This window comes from Poromitra crassiceps, assembly GCF_964638095.1.
Source record: "Poromitra crassiceps genome assembly, chromosome: 23".
NCBI lineage: Eukaryota > Metazoa > Chordata > Actinopteri > Beryciformes > Melamphaidae > Poromitra > Poromitra crassiceps.
Window position 1 is genome coordinate 12938165 of NC_139639.1, and position 15848 is coordinate 12954012.

Below are 15848 nucleotides of genomic sequence, written 5' to 3' on the forward strand. Positions count from 1 at the left end.
CCTGACTCCTTCAACAGAGAGGGAAGGTAGGTAGTAGTGCTGATCTCCCCGGGTCAACAGTCATCCAAAAGCCTGGAAACGTCGCCTTGCTAGCCGGGACAGTCGGCCAGCTAGCTCCGCGCTCAGTGCCGCTGCTCCTCCACAGACCATCCATTTCCACAATCAAACAAACAGCCTGGGGAAATCCTGCAGGAAGCCAGGCAGCCAGCCGCTGCTTCTTCTTCTTATCCTCTGCTCCTGCTCATCGTCCAGGCTAATCATGTATCTCCACAGAGGTGTGGGAGCTGGAGGGGAGAGGGTTTAGCTAGGTTAGATATGACATCAGCTGGTGGATTAGAATGAGCAAACACACATGCTATCTTGAGACAAAACACAAACGGGCTAGCCTGCTAATTTGCCTGGAAGAATGAGAGGGAGGCTAAAAGTGGAAAGGAGGAAAGGAGCATGTTTTCCTACCATATGACTACATTAACGTACCCAGACATTAACCAGCATTTAACCGACATACCGTGGTGGATTCATCCCAGAGGTGACATCGTTAACCGACACATACAAGCCAACGATTCCCCTCTTCTTCTTCTTCTTCTTCTGATGTTTAATGGCGGTTGGCAAACATAATTGTGTGCATTACCGCCACCTTCTGAATTGAACGTTTCACAGTACTGCAAAACGATGTCCAACCAAAGTGCTCCAAATCATAATATTGTCCATTCTGTCACCCAGACGCATTTGTCTGAGTTTTCTCAAATGATTCCCTCAGTATATTGTCTAAATCTTTCCCGTTTCGACAGCTGCTGAACGATTCCCCTCGTTTTTTTACTGCCGTTTTAGCTACCTACACTACAGCTTTCCAATGGAATCCGCTCTGTCCTCCTGCCTGTGGCGAGCTACAAGCAGCTACCGGCACCCACCCTTCCGGTTGGCAGATTTCGCCTTCAAAGTAAAAGCGCAAAAAGTTGTCCCTCAGAACTCAGAACCCAACTCGTACGATGCTCAATTTTCACTTGTATGATTGAGGCCAAAATTTGGGCTCAAAACAAGTCAGACAGAAATTGTTTGGGTCAGTAACGTTTCAGTTGTGTTTTCTGCTTAGTTGTGTTTTGTGTGGTCAAGGTTTTCTAATGAGCTAGTAGACGGGGAAGACGGAGACGGGATTGTCATAAATCTTTCAAAATGAATTACTCGTTTAAAAAACTATGTAACGTTAACCAAGGGTAACCAAGGCGTAGCCAAATGTAGGCTAGTTAGTGTATAACATATAGGCTACGTCTAATTTTCATCATTTATGTTTTCTTAATATTTTCATATTCCAAACCTTCTTTTTTATGTTGTCTTCTGTGTGCAGCTGCAACGACCACTAACCTGGTGTTTTCTCACTGACGGGGATCATCACCACGACCCGACTGAACGATCGAATAAAGCAAATCAAGTAACGGGTCAGGTTGGGCGGCTAGTCGTCAGCTGTCCGGTTTAGACTCAGCAAATTATCTACGTTAAAAGAATTTGCGTAAACAATAGCCATCATTCCTTTGGTTAAAACATGGAAAAATGTGTTACAGCTGTGTGCCATCTGCTTCTGTCCCCCAAAATCACGTGACACTTCCGCTACACTAGTGTAAAGCTATTGTACATTTATAACACGTAGCACTTCCTATTACAACTTTCAAAATTAAGCCACGTCAGAATCTGAATCAGCTTTATTGGCCAAGTAGGCCTATGTACAAACAATACAAGGAATTGGACTCTGGCTTGCTTTGCACTCATAGTACTCACACTCACATACACAAAAAATAAAGCTGTGCACAAGTTAAAAACAGGCAGGGCAAAAGGGTACAGTATTAGACCTCTGTAAAAATGTAGCCTACAGTAACTAGGCTCATAAAGTGTGGTGTAAAGTGTTTTAATTAGCTATAGAATACATATCAAGTCTGCAACATCAGAGAATCCAGTTCTTGTTTAAATTGAAAAAGAAACGATCAAGTAGCGAGGCTACTAGATATTGATTTCAGTGTGCAAGTATGCAGAGAGGTTGGCTCAGTAGGTTAACACATAGTTATTTGGCCCAAGCCTTGACGAGTGGCTTGTTTTGATAGTTTGATAGGAGGCAGACTACCGCAAAAAGCTGGTTGATACTGCCAGTGATGGTCAGAGGGTTAATTCTGGGGTGTCATTTTTCATCTAAATTGTAATCTGTTTCAGTTAGGAGATTCCATTGCACTACTAGAGGACGAGGTTAATATTAAATATAGATGTATAATATTGATCTTGATTATTCATATTTGACATCTGTACTGAAATTATGCAGTAGCCAACAGTGAGAGGTGGAGAGCAGGCCTGACTTTGGCTCCTTGTTTTGTGCTTCCATCTTGTGGTTTCTGTGGGAACTACAACATGAGCTAAAACATTTTTTACATTATTTTTACATTACCTGCCCATAATTCTTCTATGTAGAATTGTGTTGAATATTGTAAAGTAATTAAACTGTGCAAAGTTTTTATTTTCCAAAATGAATGAGCCCTAATGCATCTTAACTTAGTGTGTTCCATTCTGATCCTACTAATCATGCACTCCTCTTCCCTACTTCCCCCCCAGTGACCGACCCTCTCCGACTTATTGCTGGATCTGATACGAATGCCTTCCTTTGGTCTCCATCCCAGAACCTCTCTCTCTCTATATATATATATATATATACTCTCTCTCTCTATATATATATATACTGTATATATATACGGTATATATATAATATATATTTATATATATATATGCCTTATATATGCCTTATATAAGGCCTTATATATGCCTTATATATATGCCTTATGCCTTACTTATATAGAGGCCATTATATTATATAGAAGCCTAACATGCTTTTTCTCTGATCAGATTGCAATCAGATTGTGTTTTATCACTTGAAATGCCAGGTGTAAACACCCCCAAAACGCATTGAAGAAGGATTGCAATCTGATCAGCCAAACCACCTCCGGAGGTGGTCAGGGATGCATTGTGTACACATTGAACACAAGTGTAAATGCAATGTGTCCTCTCAATCTATATACACCAACTTTATGCGGATTGAGAGGACAACCATTAAAATGCATGTTAACGCCAGGTGTAAATGGAATCAGGCTGAAGTGATAAAATACAATCTGATTGCAATCTGATGGCAGAAACCACATGTTAACGCCAGGTGTAAATGGCCTCATTGTTGTTGCCACCTCTAATTGATTTGCTTGTAACCCATCTTTGTCTAGATCAGGGCCGTAGATATAGACAGACAGTGCGGTTGCACTGGGGCCCGTGAGGTAGGGGGACCATAGAGATTTGACGGTAACAATAATGTGCTCTTTATCTGCTGGCTGGGGTATTTTATTGTGTTTTTGATTTGGGCCAGCTTAGGGGACATTGCAAAAACTCACTTCATATGACTGTCATTTCTTAGAAATTATGATCTCATTTGAGCTATATTGACTAATATTTATATTGACAGTTTCAACTTAACATAAACATTTTAAATGTCCCACAGCTTACTCCATGTTGCAGTGTTTGCTAGTACAATAACTGACATGATATAAGCGAGGTTCCAAACTTTTATAGCGACACAATTCTGTGAAAACGGTCTATAACATTCCCATAAGGACCCATTAGTTCAGTTTACTGTTCTTAGTGACCTCATTGTATTTTTTCAGTCATAGGAGTAAAAAAAAAAAAAAAAAAAAACAAGGAAAATTGAAGGCAAAAAGTTAAGATTCAAATAACTTTATTAGTTCCAGAGGGATTAAGAGGGAACTGCATGAAACCACAATAACAAACAGATCTTTCTGCAGAGTCTGACCTTTACAGAGTGAAAATCCTTCTTTAATATGAATCTGGTGCAGACAGACAAACAGACCTTCTGCACCACCTCTCACATGGATTTGGAGGAATTATATACATATATACATTCTATATATACTAGGCATCTCGTGCGCCCAATTACTAGGCTCGCCCGCTGCGCGGCCTCGCCTGCCCTGCAGCTCGCATACACAGCTCAGCTGCTATGCGGCATCGCCAACAGCTCGGCTGCTGCATGGCATCACCTGCTCTATTGGCATGTGCAGCGAACAATTGCTCAGGGGCCGTTGCCTCTCCCTTTTATAAAGAAAACATCACAATTGCTCGAGTGACTGATGATTTCACAATGCCTATGACATCATCAGTGATGTGATAAGCTGATAATGATATCCACGATGACATCATCGTGATGGGACAAAAATAGAAGCAAACAGACAAAGCCCACTTGCTCCCTTTTATACTGTATGATGATATATAAACTTTTCCCGGCTGGATTCTTTGCATTATATATAAACTTTTCCTGGCTGCGTTGTATAGAAATGCGTATAGTTACGCTGTTTTGAACCAAATCGGAATAGAACATCAGATGAAACTGTAATTATGGTCAATAGTTTCACCTGCTATACAAACACTGAACAATGCAGAACGTAGTTTCAAGAACACAAACAGAATGAACAGCACAGTTAAAAGTTGACTTAATGTATGTTCCACCATGGAACCACATTGTATTCAGACAGATCTCCTCAGAGCCAGAAAAAAAAGAGTCAGACAAAAGTGTCAAGGCAACAGAACAGTTAGCAGTTCAATCTGCTTCCTCTGCTTTACTAACTAAACACATTTGAATATCAATTTCCTGTTGTTATTTTTCCCTTTTCTGCCTGTTTATAGTTTCCCAACTGTACTCAGCTGTTCACTCAGAAACAGGCTGACTGTGAGCCTAGCTACATCTAACTACCGTCATCAACAATCAACCACAGACCACAATTATATTAGTGTATATAAAACAAAAACTGAGTAATTAAGGGCTTTCTCCCTATGTGTCTTTTACCACAGACAGCAAAAATGGTTACTCTCCATTGTGGCTCTTTGTGTGATTCTTCACGTCTTTTACAACCAACACTTTTTTACCACAGACTGAGCAATTAACTGGTTTCTCGCCTGTGTGGACTCTCATGTGTGGCTTCAAATGTGATTTGTGACTAAATCTTTTACCACAGATTGCACAATTAACTGGTTTATCACCTGTGTGGACTGTCATGTGTCTCAGCAGATTGCTCCTGTAGTCAAATCTTTTATGACAAACTGAGCAACTAAAGCCTTTCTTCACCTGTGACTAAACCCGACTGAGGTTCAAGAGTTTCCGTCATAAATCATCAGTGTCTTCAGTCTCAGGTTCAGAAGAGTCTGAAGTCTTGCACTTTTTTCCGGCACTAGTTGGTTGTAAATGGATCTAACTTCATGGCTGGTTCTGATACTCCACAATCCTCTCCATCATCTTCTGTCTTCATCTGGTCAGTTGAGCTGCTACTGGCTAGAGTCTCTGCCTCTCTGTTCTCCTCAATTTGGCTTTGATGAAGCTGTGAGGACTGAGGCTTCTCTTAATCATCTTCAATATTCACAGTCAGTGACAGGAGTGAATGTGAACTGGGAGATATCAGCCTCCTCTGGCCCTTGAAGCTGATCTCTCTCCTGACTGGTCCAGAGGTCCTCCTTTTCCTCTTTAATGTGTGGGAGCTCTGGGTCCTCCCGAAGCTGCTCTCCCTCCTCGGTCCTTATCTTTAATGTGTGGGGGCTCTGGCTCCTCCCGAAGCTGCTCTCCCTCCTCTGTCCTTATCTTTAATGTGTGGGGGCTCTGGCTCCTCCTGAAGCTGCTCTCCCTCCTCGGTCCTTATCTTTAATGTGTGGGGGCTCTGGCTCCTCCTGAAGCTGCTCTCCCTCCTCGGTCCTTATCTTTAATGTGTGGGGGCTCTGGCTCCTCCTGAAGCTGCTCTCCCTCCTCGGTCCTTATCTTTAATGTGTGGGGGCTCTGGCTCCTCCTGAAGCTGCTCTCCCTCCTCGGTCCTTATCTTCAATGTGTGGGGGCTCTGGCTCCTCCTGAAGCTGCTCTCCCTCCTCGTCCTTATCTTTAATGTGTGGGGGCTCTGGCTCCTCCTGAAGCTGCTCTCCCTCCTCGGTCCTTATCTTTAATGTGTGGGGGCTCTGGCTCCTCCTGAAGCTGCTCTCCCTTCTCGGTCCTTATCTTTAATGTGTGGGGGCTCTGGCTCCTCCTGAAGCTGCTCTCCCTCCTCGGTCCTTATCTTTAATGTGTGGGGGCTCTGGCTCCTCCTGAAGCTGCTCTCCCTCCTCAGTCCTTATCTTCAATGTGTGGGGGCTCTGGCTCCTCCTGAAGCTGCTCTCCCTCCTCGGTCCTTATCTTTAATGTGTGGGGGCTCTGGCTCCTCCTGAAGCTGCTCTCCCTCCTCTGTCCTTATGCGAAGAGCTCCCTTTTTGCAACCTGAGAGAACCACAAATAGTGCAATCGTGAGAGGCATTATATGCAGGGCTGTTTTCAAGACAATGTACTGTGTGTGTGTGTGTGTGTGTGTGTGTGTGTGTGTGTGTGTGTGTGTGTGTGCGTACGTGCAAGAGACTCACTCGACTCAAGACGGGGTGAGGTTGAGAGCTGGAAGGTCTTCTTGAAGTGAGGGGGCGGGGGGAACAGCTGGTCTTCACCTTCTTCTGTCAGATTGAGACAGGGAGACAAAATTACCAACATTATAGCAAGCATCTAAAATACAAGAGATAAAACTGCATCTCTGATCAAATTGCTCCTTCTAATTGTGTATATTCTATATTAGGCATGTGTGATTGCATGCATTTAGTGTTCACACAGTGTGTGTGCAAGTCTCTAACTAAGCACAGACTCCACGGGGTAGCTGTCCCTTGTATTTCTATATTAACCCATTGATACCTGATGCAGCATTTGTGTGTGTATCCCTTTAAGACCGCGAATGGCGTGACGCGGTTCGCGGTCTTAAAGGGATACACACACAAATGAGGGATATACACGCAAATGCTGCATCAGGCATCAATGGGTTAAATCTTTTCAATTAATGTTTTTTTATTTCCTGATTTTCCCCGCAATTGTACTTTGCCAATTCCCCCTGCTGCCCTGGTCGCTGCCCCACCCTCTCTGCCGATCTGGGGAGAGCCGTAGACACGCACACGCGCTTCCTCCGATACATGTGTGGTCGCCAGCCGATTCTTTTCACCCGACAGCGGGGAGCTTCACCGGCAGGACCTAGCACGTGGGACGATCGCGCTATTTCCACCAGTTCCCTTCTGCCCCCCGAACAGGCGCCCTGACCGACCAGAGGAGGCGCTAGCGTGTATATCTTGTATTTCTATGATTAAATCTCTCAGTGAGTGTGAAACAATGAATGGTTAATGGCTCAGAGTGTGTCCCTCAAACATGTGCGTGCTGCTGGTCACCTTGTGAGCGCTCCCTGGCAGGCCTGGTGTCTTGGCCGTGCTGCTGGTGACTCTGGCAGACTTCCTGGCTGCTTCAGCTGCCACCTGAGCACTGTGCCTTTTGCTCAGGCCTTTCTTGGGGGTGCTCGAAGAGAAGGGACGAGCAAAACAGCTGAAGACCCTTTTCTGTCAGATTGAGACAGGGAGACAAATTGCCAACATTATAGCAACCAGCACTATTTAGTGCAAAATGTAAGAAATATTCATCATTCCCAACAACAATAATACAAAAAGCAAACCAACCTTGGGTTGAGTCCGACTGTCGTGCAGCTGCTCAGGCATCATGGACGCAGAGAGGACTGCCCCGGACGAGCTGCCAGGAGGGTCGAGCTCGTCTTTGTAGTCAAAGACTTGAGGGAAGAGGCAAGACTGGAGGAAGATACAGACAGGGATTTAGTGAGATTGGTGGGCGAGGAATGAAGGGGACAGAGTGTGTGTCTTGACTAGGGTTGCACGGTATACCGGTACTACAACAGTACCGCGATACCCTGACGTTAAAAAGGATACTATACCACGTTAATTTAGTACCGGTACTTTTAAAAATGACATGAGTTGCGTTGCATCCATGTGCCACCGTCTGTTTCTCCACCGGAGTCTGTGTGCTGCAGCTTTGCTCTGTCTGTTTCAACTCCCTGTGGGCGTGCCAAGTCCGCCCTCCCCTGTCTCACTGACACTCCACTCTCCACTCCTCTGTTCAGCCGATCGGGTGGACATGCAGTGTTGCCAACTTGGCGACTTTGTCGATATATTTAGCTACTTTTCAGACCCACGTGGCGACTTTATTTCTCAAAGGCAACTAGCGACAAATCTGGCGACTTTTTCTGACCATGGGAAGCAACGTTAATGTGTTGAATCTCTACGGATTTTGCCTGCTGGCTTTTCTCCCTCTCTCTCTCTCTCGTTCGCTCTGCCTGTCTGACACACACAGCGCTTCGCCTTCACTGCAGCCTCTATCCTACCTGAGAGCAGCAGGATAGGGTTTGCTTGTCATTTCTAACAGCGTATGTTGAATCTGGCCCACACGGGCGGAGTCAGCACTTAATATTACAACCATACAGTCAGATTACAACGGCTATGCCGAAGCATGCACGGACATCAAAGCTGTCCGTCTGTAAAACGATGTTTACACAGGCAAAAGGGAGACAACACGTCCACTTGACTTGCCAAAGCATCTCTCCAACAGACGATCCGACTAGTACAAAGTGTCACAGTTTAGCGAATGTGATAACGTCAAGTCAAGCGAGTGTGATTTATTTTGTGACAAGCAAACGTTTTTCAGTTCGTTTGACGAGGCAATTAAAGGCAATGCGCCTAACCTCTGCCAAGGGGGTAGGCTATATGACGGTGTTTAAGAGTGATATGAGGTTGCAAACTGTATAACGTTAACTGTCAAATAACTCACATACACTAAGTATAAGGAACATCAGATTACTGCATATTACCATGTAAAAGCTTTAATAACACTGAGAATTATTTATTTATTTAGAATAATCCATGATTAATGTTATACTAATTGTCAAAAACTCACCTAGCCTACATGTATGAACAAACAAGAAAACACTTGACACCACATAGGCTACCACATACATTTTATTGTGGAAATAAATAAAGATACATGAGATTAACTGTAAATCTGGCACTTAATGATGAAGCTCAAACTCAGATTACACTAAAGTAGACTGAACAGACATTATTCTATTCTGCGCTCTACTGAACACATTTCCTCATTTTCTATTGAGTCAAATGAGATGCCAGCAGAATCAGTTGAGGCAGCCTTCCCCAGCTATCTTTGAACACCACATAAAGTATGATGAAGACTCAAAACATGAATTTTAACTCCCATGTTCTTCTGTCGTCCATTATTACACGACTTTTCCTGTTGTTTTAGCTTTTTGCCGTGGTATCGTTTAAGTATCGAGTATCGCAATATTTAGGCAGGTATCGGTATCGAAGTCATAATTTTGGTATCGTGACAACCCTAGTCTTGACACACAATCTATCTTGTTTTACTTCAAAATCAACTCTTTAAGTTGGAGATATGCACAAGTGTGTGTTGTGTTCAGTGGAGACTGTGTGAGATCTCACTCACCTCTGCCTCGTAGTACTCGTCCATCAACAGGTCCTCTTTAAGCAGGAACGACACCTCCGCCTTCAGATAGTGAGAGATGCCGTCCGTCTGGAGCTCCTTCAGGTCAGTGAGTTCCTGGTGATAGGCCAGCTGTTGATCTTTGGCCTTCAGGGAGCTTACTAGACCTTTCAGCTGCTTCTTCAAATCAAGGACCTGATTTTCCATGACGTTCTGTTTAGACAATTCGTGGAAAGAGGATTGTGCATTCAACATTTAAGTTAACAGATACGCACAAGAGAGAAATGTAAAACTTCAAAGTGTGTTGTGTTCATTGGTGACTGTGTGAGATCACACTCACCTCTGCCTCCTGGTAGCCTTGCTGTGCTTCAATCAGCTCCTGGTCTTTAGCAGAGAGGCTTTCCTTCATGAGCTTCATGGAGCTTGATGCAGTGTTCAGCACCTGCTCTTTAGCAGAGATGCTCTCCTTCATGAGCTTCATGGAGCTTGATGCAGTGTTCAGCTGATTCTTCAGATCTATTGCTTCCTTCTCAATCACTTCCTGTTTTAGACAGTTTGTGGAAAGAGGAATTGTGCAGTGGTTAAAAATTAGATTTGCGTAAAGGGAAAATCCACCTCAAATCATATACTTCTTAAATTATATATATTTAATATGAACATCCAACATTGTAACAGTATATATGTCAAAATAATAAAAAATAATCACAAATGATGCATCAGGTCATAATGGACTAAATGTAGCTGTGAGGCTTTAATCTGACCTTGCTGGCTGTAGCTTCACGGAGTTTACACTCTAGGCTGCTCCACGCTTCCTCAGCAAATTTTTGGATATCTATCAGCATCAGAAGCTTAGATCTGGAGAAGGCCAGCTGTGAAGACACAAGACACACATCAAAAGGAAGCATTAATTACTTCAAAATAAATACTCTGGTGTAATTATGTTAATTCTAAACAAATGTACCCCCAACCACCATTCAACAATTAAGTTAGGCTGGCTTTACACTGTGAAACTTCAAATAAGTTAGGCTGGCTTTACACTGTGAAACTTTTAGGCAACTACGGTAGTTGCAGGTTGCAAATAGCATGAAACATAATTTTCATGCAAATGCGAGCATGCATCAGTGCATTAATAGCATAGCCTACTTATCAGCATTTTGATTGGCTGTTGCATAAAACTAGTTTCACAAACTTGAGAATTTTGCAACTGTTGCAGCAGAGTTTCAGACAAGTTTCAAGTGCGTTGCTGAGGGCTTTAGACCATGCAAATCATTTGCAACTTAGTTTCACCTCAGTTTCAACCAACTAAAGTTGCGTGAAGGTTTCAGCGTGTAAAGCCAGCCTTAGAGATCTGCACAAGAGAGAAATTGAAAAGTATGTTGTGTTCAGTGGGTAGTGTGTGAGATCACACTCACCTGTGACTTGTAGTACTTTTCAGTCTCCTGCTCATTTTGAATCAAGCGGGCTTTGTCGGCTGTTGCTTGGCTGATTTGAGCCTGAAGGCAGCAGATAGTTCTGCTCCACTCCATCTGAGAAGATTCCAGAGTGTATTTCAGCCTGGTAACCTCAGCCTTGGAGATGGCCAGCTGTGAAGACAAGACGCAAATAAAAAGGAAACATTAATAGTGAAAATGTGGGATTGCTCGTCTGGTGTAATCCAAGTCTCCGGAAGCCCCAAGATGCCAAGTTGACTAGAAAGGATTTACATCCTGTTTTTAGATTACCTGGGAAGAGAGATCTCCATTCCATGCTATCAGTTGATCCACTCTAGCCTCATGAAGACTTGCGTCTAACCTGAAAGAGAGAAGACCCAAATGAGAAATAGTTTTTTGTCATACAACCAGCACTCATATGGGGGAGGATGGGGGCAGGAGTTGTGAACCTGTCCAATATCTAAAGGGGGTGGGGCTTCTTTAAGTGTTTTCAGTTCTTAGGTGCTTACCGCTTTTTGGGCGACTCAGGAAGCAGAACCATACGCTTAGAATTAGATCCTGTAAAGAAAGAAAGAAAGAGTCCATTAATATACTGTACAACAACAGTGTTTCTCTCACCGACTATCAAGGAAAGCAGATTGCCCCACAGCTGTCAACCAATCAGGGTGGGAGGCAGCTCAGCCCTGTAGGCACTGCCTCTCCCTCCTGAGCGGCCCACACCAACACTGCCCCGCGAGGAGCCAGGACCTGCTTCACACAGCCTCTCCAGGGTATATGAGGGAATCCTGAAGTTAAATTCAATAGCTTTTGAGACCTTTTTTAATACTTTTTCCAGACCTCAACAACGCCACTGGTCACATCAGCAATAGAGGTGTAAATCACAAGTTTCATCACAATACAATATTATATTGATTATTTGGACAACAATACGAGATTTGCTGATATCACAAAGTCTGCCACGATACGATTTCGATTCAATTCAGGGGTCTGCGATCGATATGGGACAATATATGCTCATTTAACACCATCAGCACAATAGCTACCAAATTGTATACCTCTCCAATGGCAATCAAAACTTGTTCATACTTTTTAAGGGCCTTAATTTCCCCTAAATTGATTGATCAACTTTTAATACTTTTCAAGACCCCGCGGATACCCTGCACGTCTCTAAAAGGTTCTGGCTCTGACTCACCTCTGCTATTCTATCTGTCCAAACTCACTCCCCTCAGCCATTCGAGTCGCACACCTGACGCCCTGGCCAACAGGGAGGCCGCCTCCTGCGTGTTGCTAGCTACTAAGCTCCTTTACGTCATCATACAGCCATGCAAAGAAGATGTATTCCCTGTAGCATCATGCACAATGCTATCTGCTGGGGAGCCCTGTGCATTTACAGCCAATCAAGTCAGCTATGCAAGGCCCAAAGCCTTTGTTTTGGTTTTGGCTACAGACTCATATCTAATGCCATGATCAAGAGTGTCTGTGCCATATCCTAACAAATGACAAGCAATTTAGATCACACCAGCCATTTCAACAAGAATAAAAAATATAAACACTAGCATATTACTATACTAATGAGAATATATAGTAAATACTAAAAAGGGCTATCACCACCCACAACAACAACAACAACAACAACAACAGTAGGGACGTCAGGCTCAGCTACACAACAGCACTGCTGTTGAGCTGGCAGGGCTTGGTGTCTTGTTTATAATAATGACACTTTAACAGAATCTGTTGCACTGTCATTCTCCATAACAGCCACAATATGGAGAAATAATCACTTTTTGGCTATCACCTTTAGCTAACGTTAATCACTTGGTTGCAGTTAATTATGACTTTTTGGCAGAACATATGACGTTGTAATCAGTGGATTGACGATACTGTAACAGGCAGCTCATAACTATAGCAGTATGGACCACACCGACCGGACACATTAGTTCTGAGGTGGCTGAAGTTCGGTAAAGTTGTAAATATATTGACAGATTCGCACTTCCTGGATCAATATCTCATAAACGAAGCGTTTGTACCGCACACACGACGCCTCTTTCCCATCTTAGTAAGGTAGACAACGAGCTACAACCTCATTTTCACGTAAACGAGCAATCCTCCAGTCCGAGAAGTGCGAATCTGTATATTTCCAACTTGACCGAACTGCTGCAATAGCTAACGTCAGATCACCCTATCACGGTGTGTCCGTTAAGTTTATTTCTCCTCACAAACAGACAGTGCTCCAGGCAGCTTTTTCCATGCAAAAACGCTTTGTGAACAGCCCCATACACAGCAGATTACCCCTGCTCTTCCATTACCATATTCTCATAGGGATATGGCTAATGCCAAATTAACTGCTTTCACCGAACCTGGGTTCCACTGTTCCACACGGACGTTAATTCTGGTTTCTAACGCTAGTCAACTTGTGAGTAGATAATCACAACAGTCTTAAAGGCACTGCAAACATCCATCTGTTAAGTTAGCTTACCAAAATGCTGTAAATTAAAACAAACTGTTAGCATGATAGGAGAGCCTAACGTTAGCTAATGGGCGTGTACATTGCCCTGCAAAGATAAACCCCGGCGGCCATTAAAACATGTTTAACATTTTTTTTTTTTTTTTTACCAACCCCTATAACCAAGTTGTTTACTTGCCTAACGTTAACCATTACCGTAACCACCGACCTTCAAGATGTAACGTTAATTCATGTTAGTTAGAACCCACTCAACCCAGCAAGCACATTAGCTAATGTGCTAACTGACGTTAGCTTGTTTTTGGCTAGCAGAGACGGTAGCACCAAACTCCATCGATTTTCATCATCAGAATGCCTCACCTGTCTCCAAACCTCGATTAGGAAGAAGCTGGATTCCTGCTAAACGCAGGCGGTAGGCACTCGGGTGCATGTTGGCTGGCTGTTAGCTAGTCTTCTGGCTGTTAGCTAGTCGTCTCTTCAAACGGACGCGTTGACTTCCAATGCTCGGTACGACAGTCAAGAGAGTGTGGCTCTACTGTAACTGGCAAGGACTGGCGAGAGACTGACGTCAGTGTCAGCAAACAGAATATTTAAAGCTCCCCGCTCTAGCCAGGTCGACCAATCAGGTCAATTACATAAACACCGTCGTCAACGCGTCCACACCATTGGTCCCTTCTACTACCGGAAGGTCACTTCTTCTTCTTCTGTTTGTTTTTACGGCGGTTGGCATCCAACATGTTGCATTACCGCCTCCTTCTGGACAAATCCATCCAATGTTCCCCCTAATCCATTAGTCTTGTTATCAGTCCAGCTCCTCTAAAAAAAACGGACAACTAGTTTCTTCCCCTCCACTACTCCCACACATCCCATTATACCCTTCACACCGCGTTATTAAAATCTAGGTTTGGTTTTAACCATGATTCCTGTATGCAAAGCAGGTCTGGTTTCACGTCCCTGCATGCAACGGTCACGGAGCGGGGGGGGGGGGGGGGGGGGGGGGGGGGTGTTTGGGATTCATGACAGATTTTTCCTTGGGGATTCGGATCCTGTCATCCTCATGTCAAATCACTGCTCATGTCTTGCTGGCACTGCAGTGTGTAACCACACAGCTGCTTTGCTGTTTCAAACTGGTGATGTAATTGATTGGCATTTTATGTTTGAAATGTGCTATATAAAGTTTATTATTATTACTACTCAGAGGTGAATGTGCAGGTTGTGCCCCCTGTCTGTCCACACCTGCACTGAGACAGAGCAGGAATGGCACAAGCTCAGAACAGCAGTAGGTGAGACACAATTCATAGGCCTAATATTCCTGATATTCAAGTATAAACAATTGGACAGCTGTATTGGAGGCATGATCAATACCAGAGTCCAACTTTTAAAGTGTCAGGAACCTTATAATAATGTATTATTGAATGCCATTTTGTTCTGCTCTCATTGTTTTGACATAGGATTATAGGCAGTGGTATGCCCAGCCTAGGGGTAACCAGAGACATAACATAAAAAAGGCGACTCCCCCCTTTCCCCTCTCCCAAGGATGACCAGGCCACCATAGGTTGCAGTCCAACAACAGTTGTTTTTAATGTAATGTGATGTGCACAACCCAAAACAATAACCAAAATCTATTTATGAGTTAAGCTTAGGCTACCTGTCAAATAAAAACAACCCCAAAGAAACAACCGGTATCTTACCTAACTTAACTAATACAAAACACAGGAGAAAAATAACTCAGGAAACGAAGGCTTCACACCCCTACATGGCTGTCATGAGGACTGCAATAGTTAATAATAATTAATAATAAAGATAAAGTAGTTACATTTTACAAATACAAGTAGCCTAAATATGAAAGCCCACAGTAAATGTGTAAATAAGCCACACCACATTGTAAACAAAGGCTTTCAAACATTTACACCTTTTTAAATATGACCTGTATCCAAGTTATCTGGATAATGGTCGCATTTAAAAACCAGGTGTAAATGGGGTGAAAGAGATCTCTCAATGTGAGCCAGACTACCTCCAGATGTGGTCAGGCAGATCTGATCACATCCTGATCACGGTGCGTTTACACCTATGGTTTTACACCTTGCATTAACATGTTTTTCTCCTTAGCTTTCCTGCCTGGTTTTTTGACTCTGGAGGAGTACAGGTCCTGGATGGAGGGCAGTTTGGCACCAATGACTTGTTTTCTGCAGTCCTGACCATCTGTTGCAGTCTGTGCCTGTTGTGTTTGGTGGGAGACCCAAACCAGACAGTGATGTGAGTTGCAGAGGACAGACTGGATGATGGAGGTTCTGAGAGATTATGGATCCCAGGAACTGAAGCTATAGGATTCCACCGTAGACACAGAGCTGTTGGATATAGCGAGGTGGCCAGTGCTGGGGGACTCCTCTGTACAGTTTTGAGTTTTGAGTGTTCAGCTCCAGGTTGTTCTGACCGCACCAGAGGGCAAACCGTTCAACCTCCTGTCTGTATGCATACTCATCGCAGTCGCAGATGATGACTGTGTTGTCTGTAAACTTCAGGAGTTTGACAG

The 15848-nt window shown here is 43.6% G+C and overlaps 1 protein-coding gene across 1 annotated transcript; it reads right to left on the reverse strand.

Moving 5' to 3' along the window:
* Window positions 1–6204: 6204 nt before the first annotated feature.
* LOC310796729 (uncharacterized protein) lies at window positions 6205–13814 on the reverse strand. The gene is made up of 11 exons (XM_083658966.1): window positions 13676–13814; window positions 11364–11412; window positions 11146–11215; window positions 10837–11007; window positions 10186–10293; window positions 9765–9965; window positions 9428–9637; window positions 7582–7707; window positions 7300–7464; window positions 6463–6546; window positions 6205–6322 (listed from the first exon to the last, which is right to left on the reverse strand). Exons 1-11 carry the CDS (start codon window positions 13743–13745, stop codon window positions 6296–6298), a joined length of 1281 nt encoding a protein of 426 aa, XP_083515092.1. The 5' UTR covers window positions 13746–13814; the 3' UTR covers window positions 6205–6295.
* Between the last annotated feature and the right edge of the window lie 2034 nt (window positions 13815–15848).

Bases quoted from the DNA above. Each gene is read 5' to 3' on its own strand.
- LOC310796729 (XM_083658966.1), bottom strand. From the start codon at position 13,745: ATGCACCCGAGTGCCTACCGCCTGCGTTTAGCAGGAATCCAGCTTCTT. The intron at 7,708-9,427 runs GTGAGTGAGATC...ATCTTCCTCCAG, and splicing joins ACGAGTACTACGAGGCAGAG to TCTTGCCTCTTCCCTCAAGT. The intron at 7,465-7,581 runs GTTGGTTTGCTT...TCAATCTGACAG, and splicing joins ACAGTCGGACTCAACCCAAG to AAAAGGGTCTTCAGCTGTTT.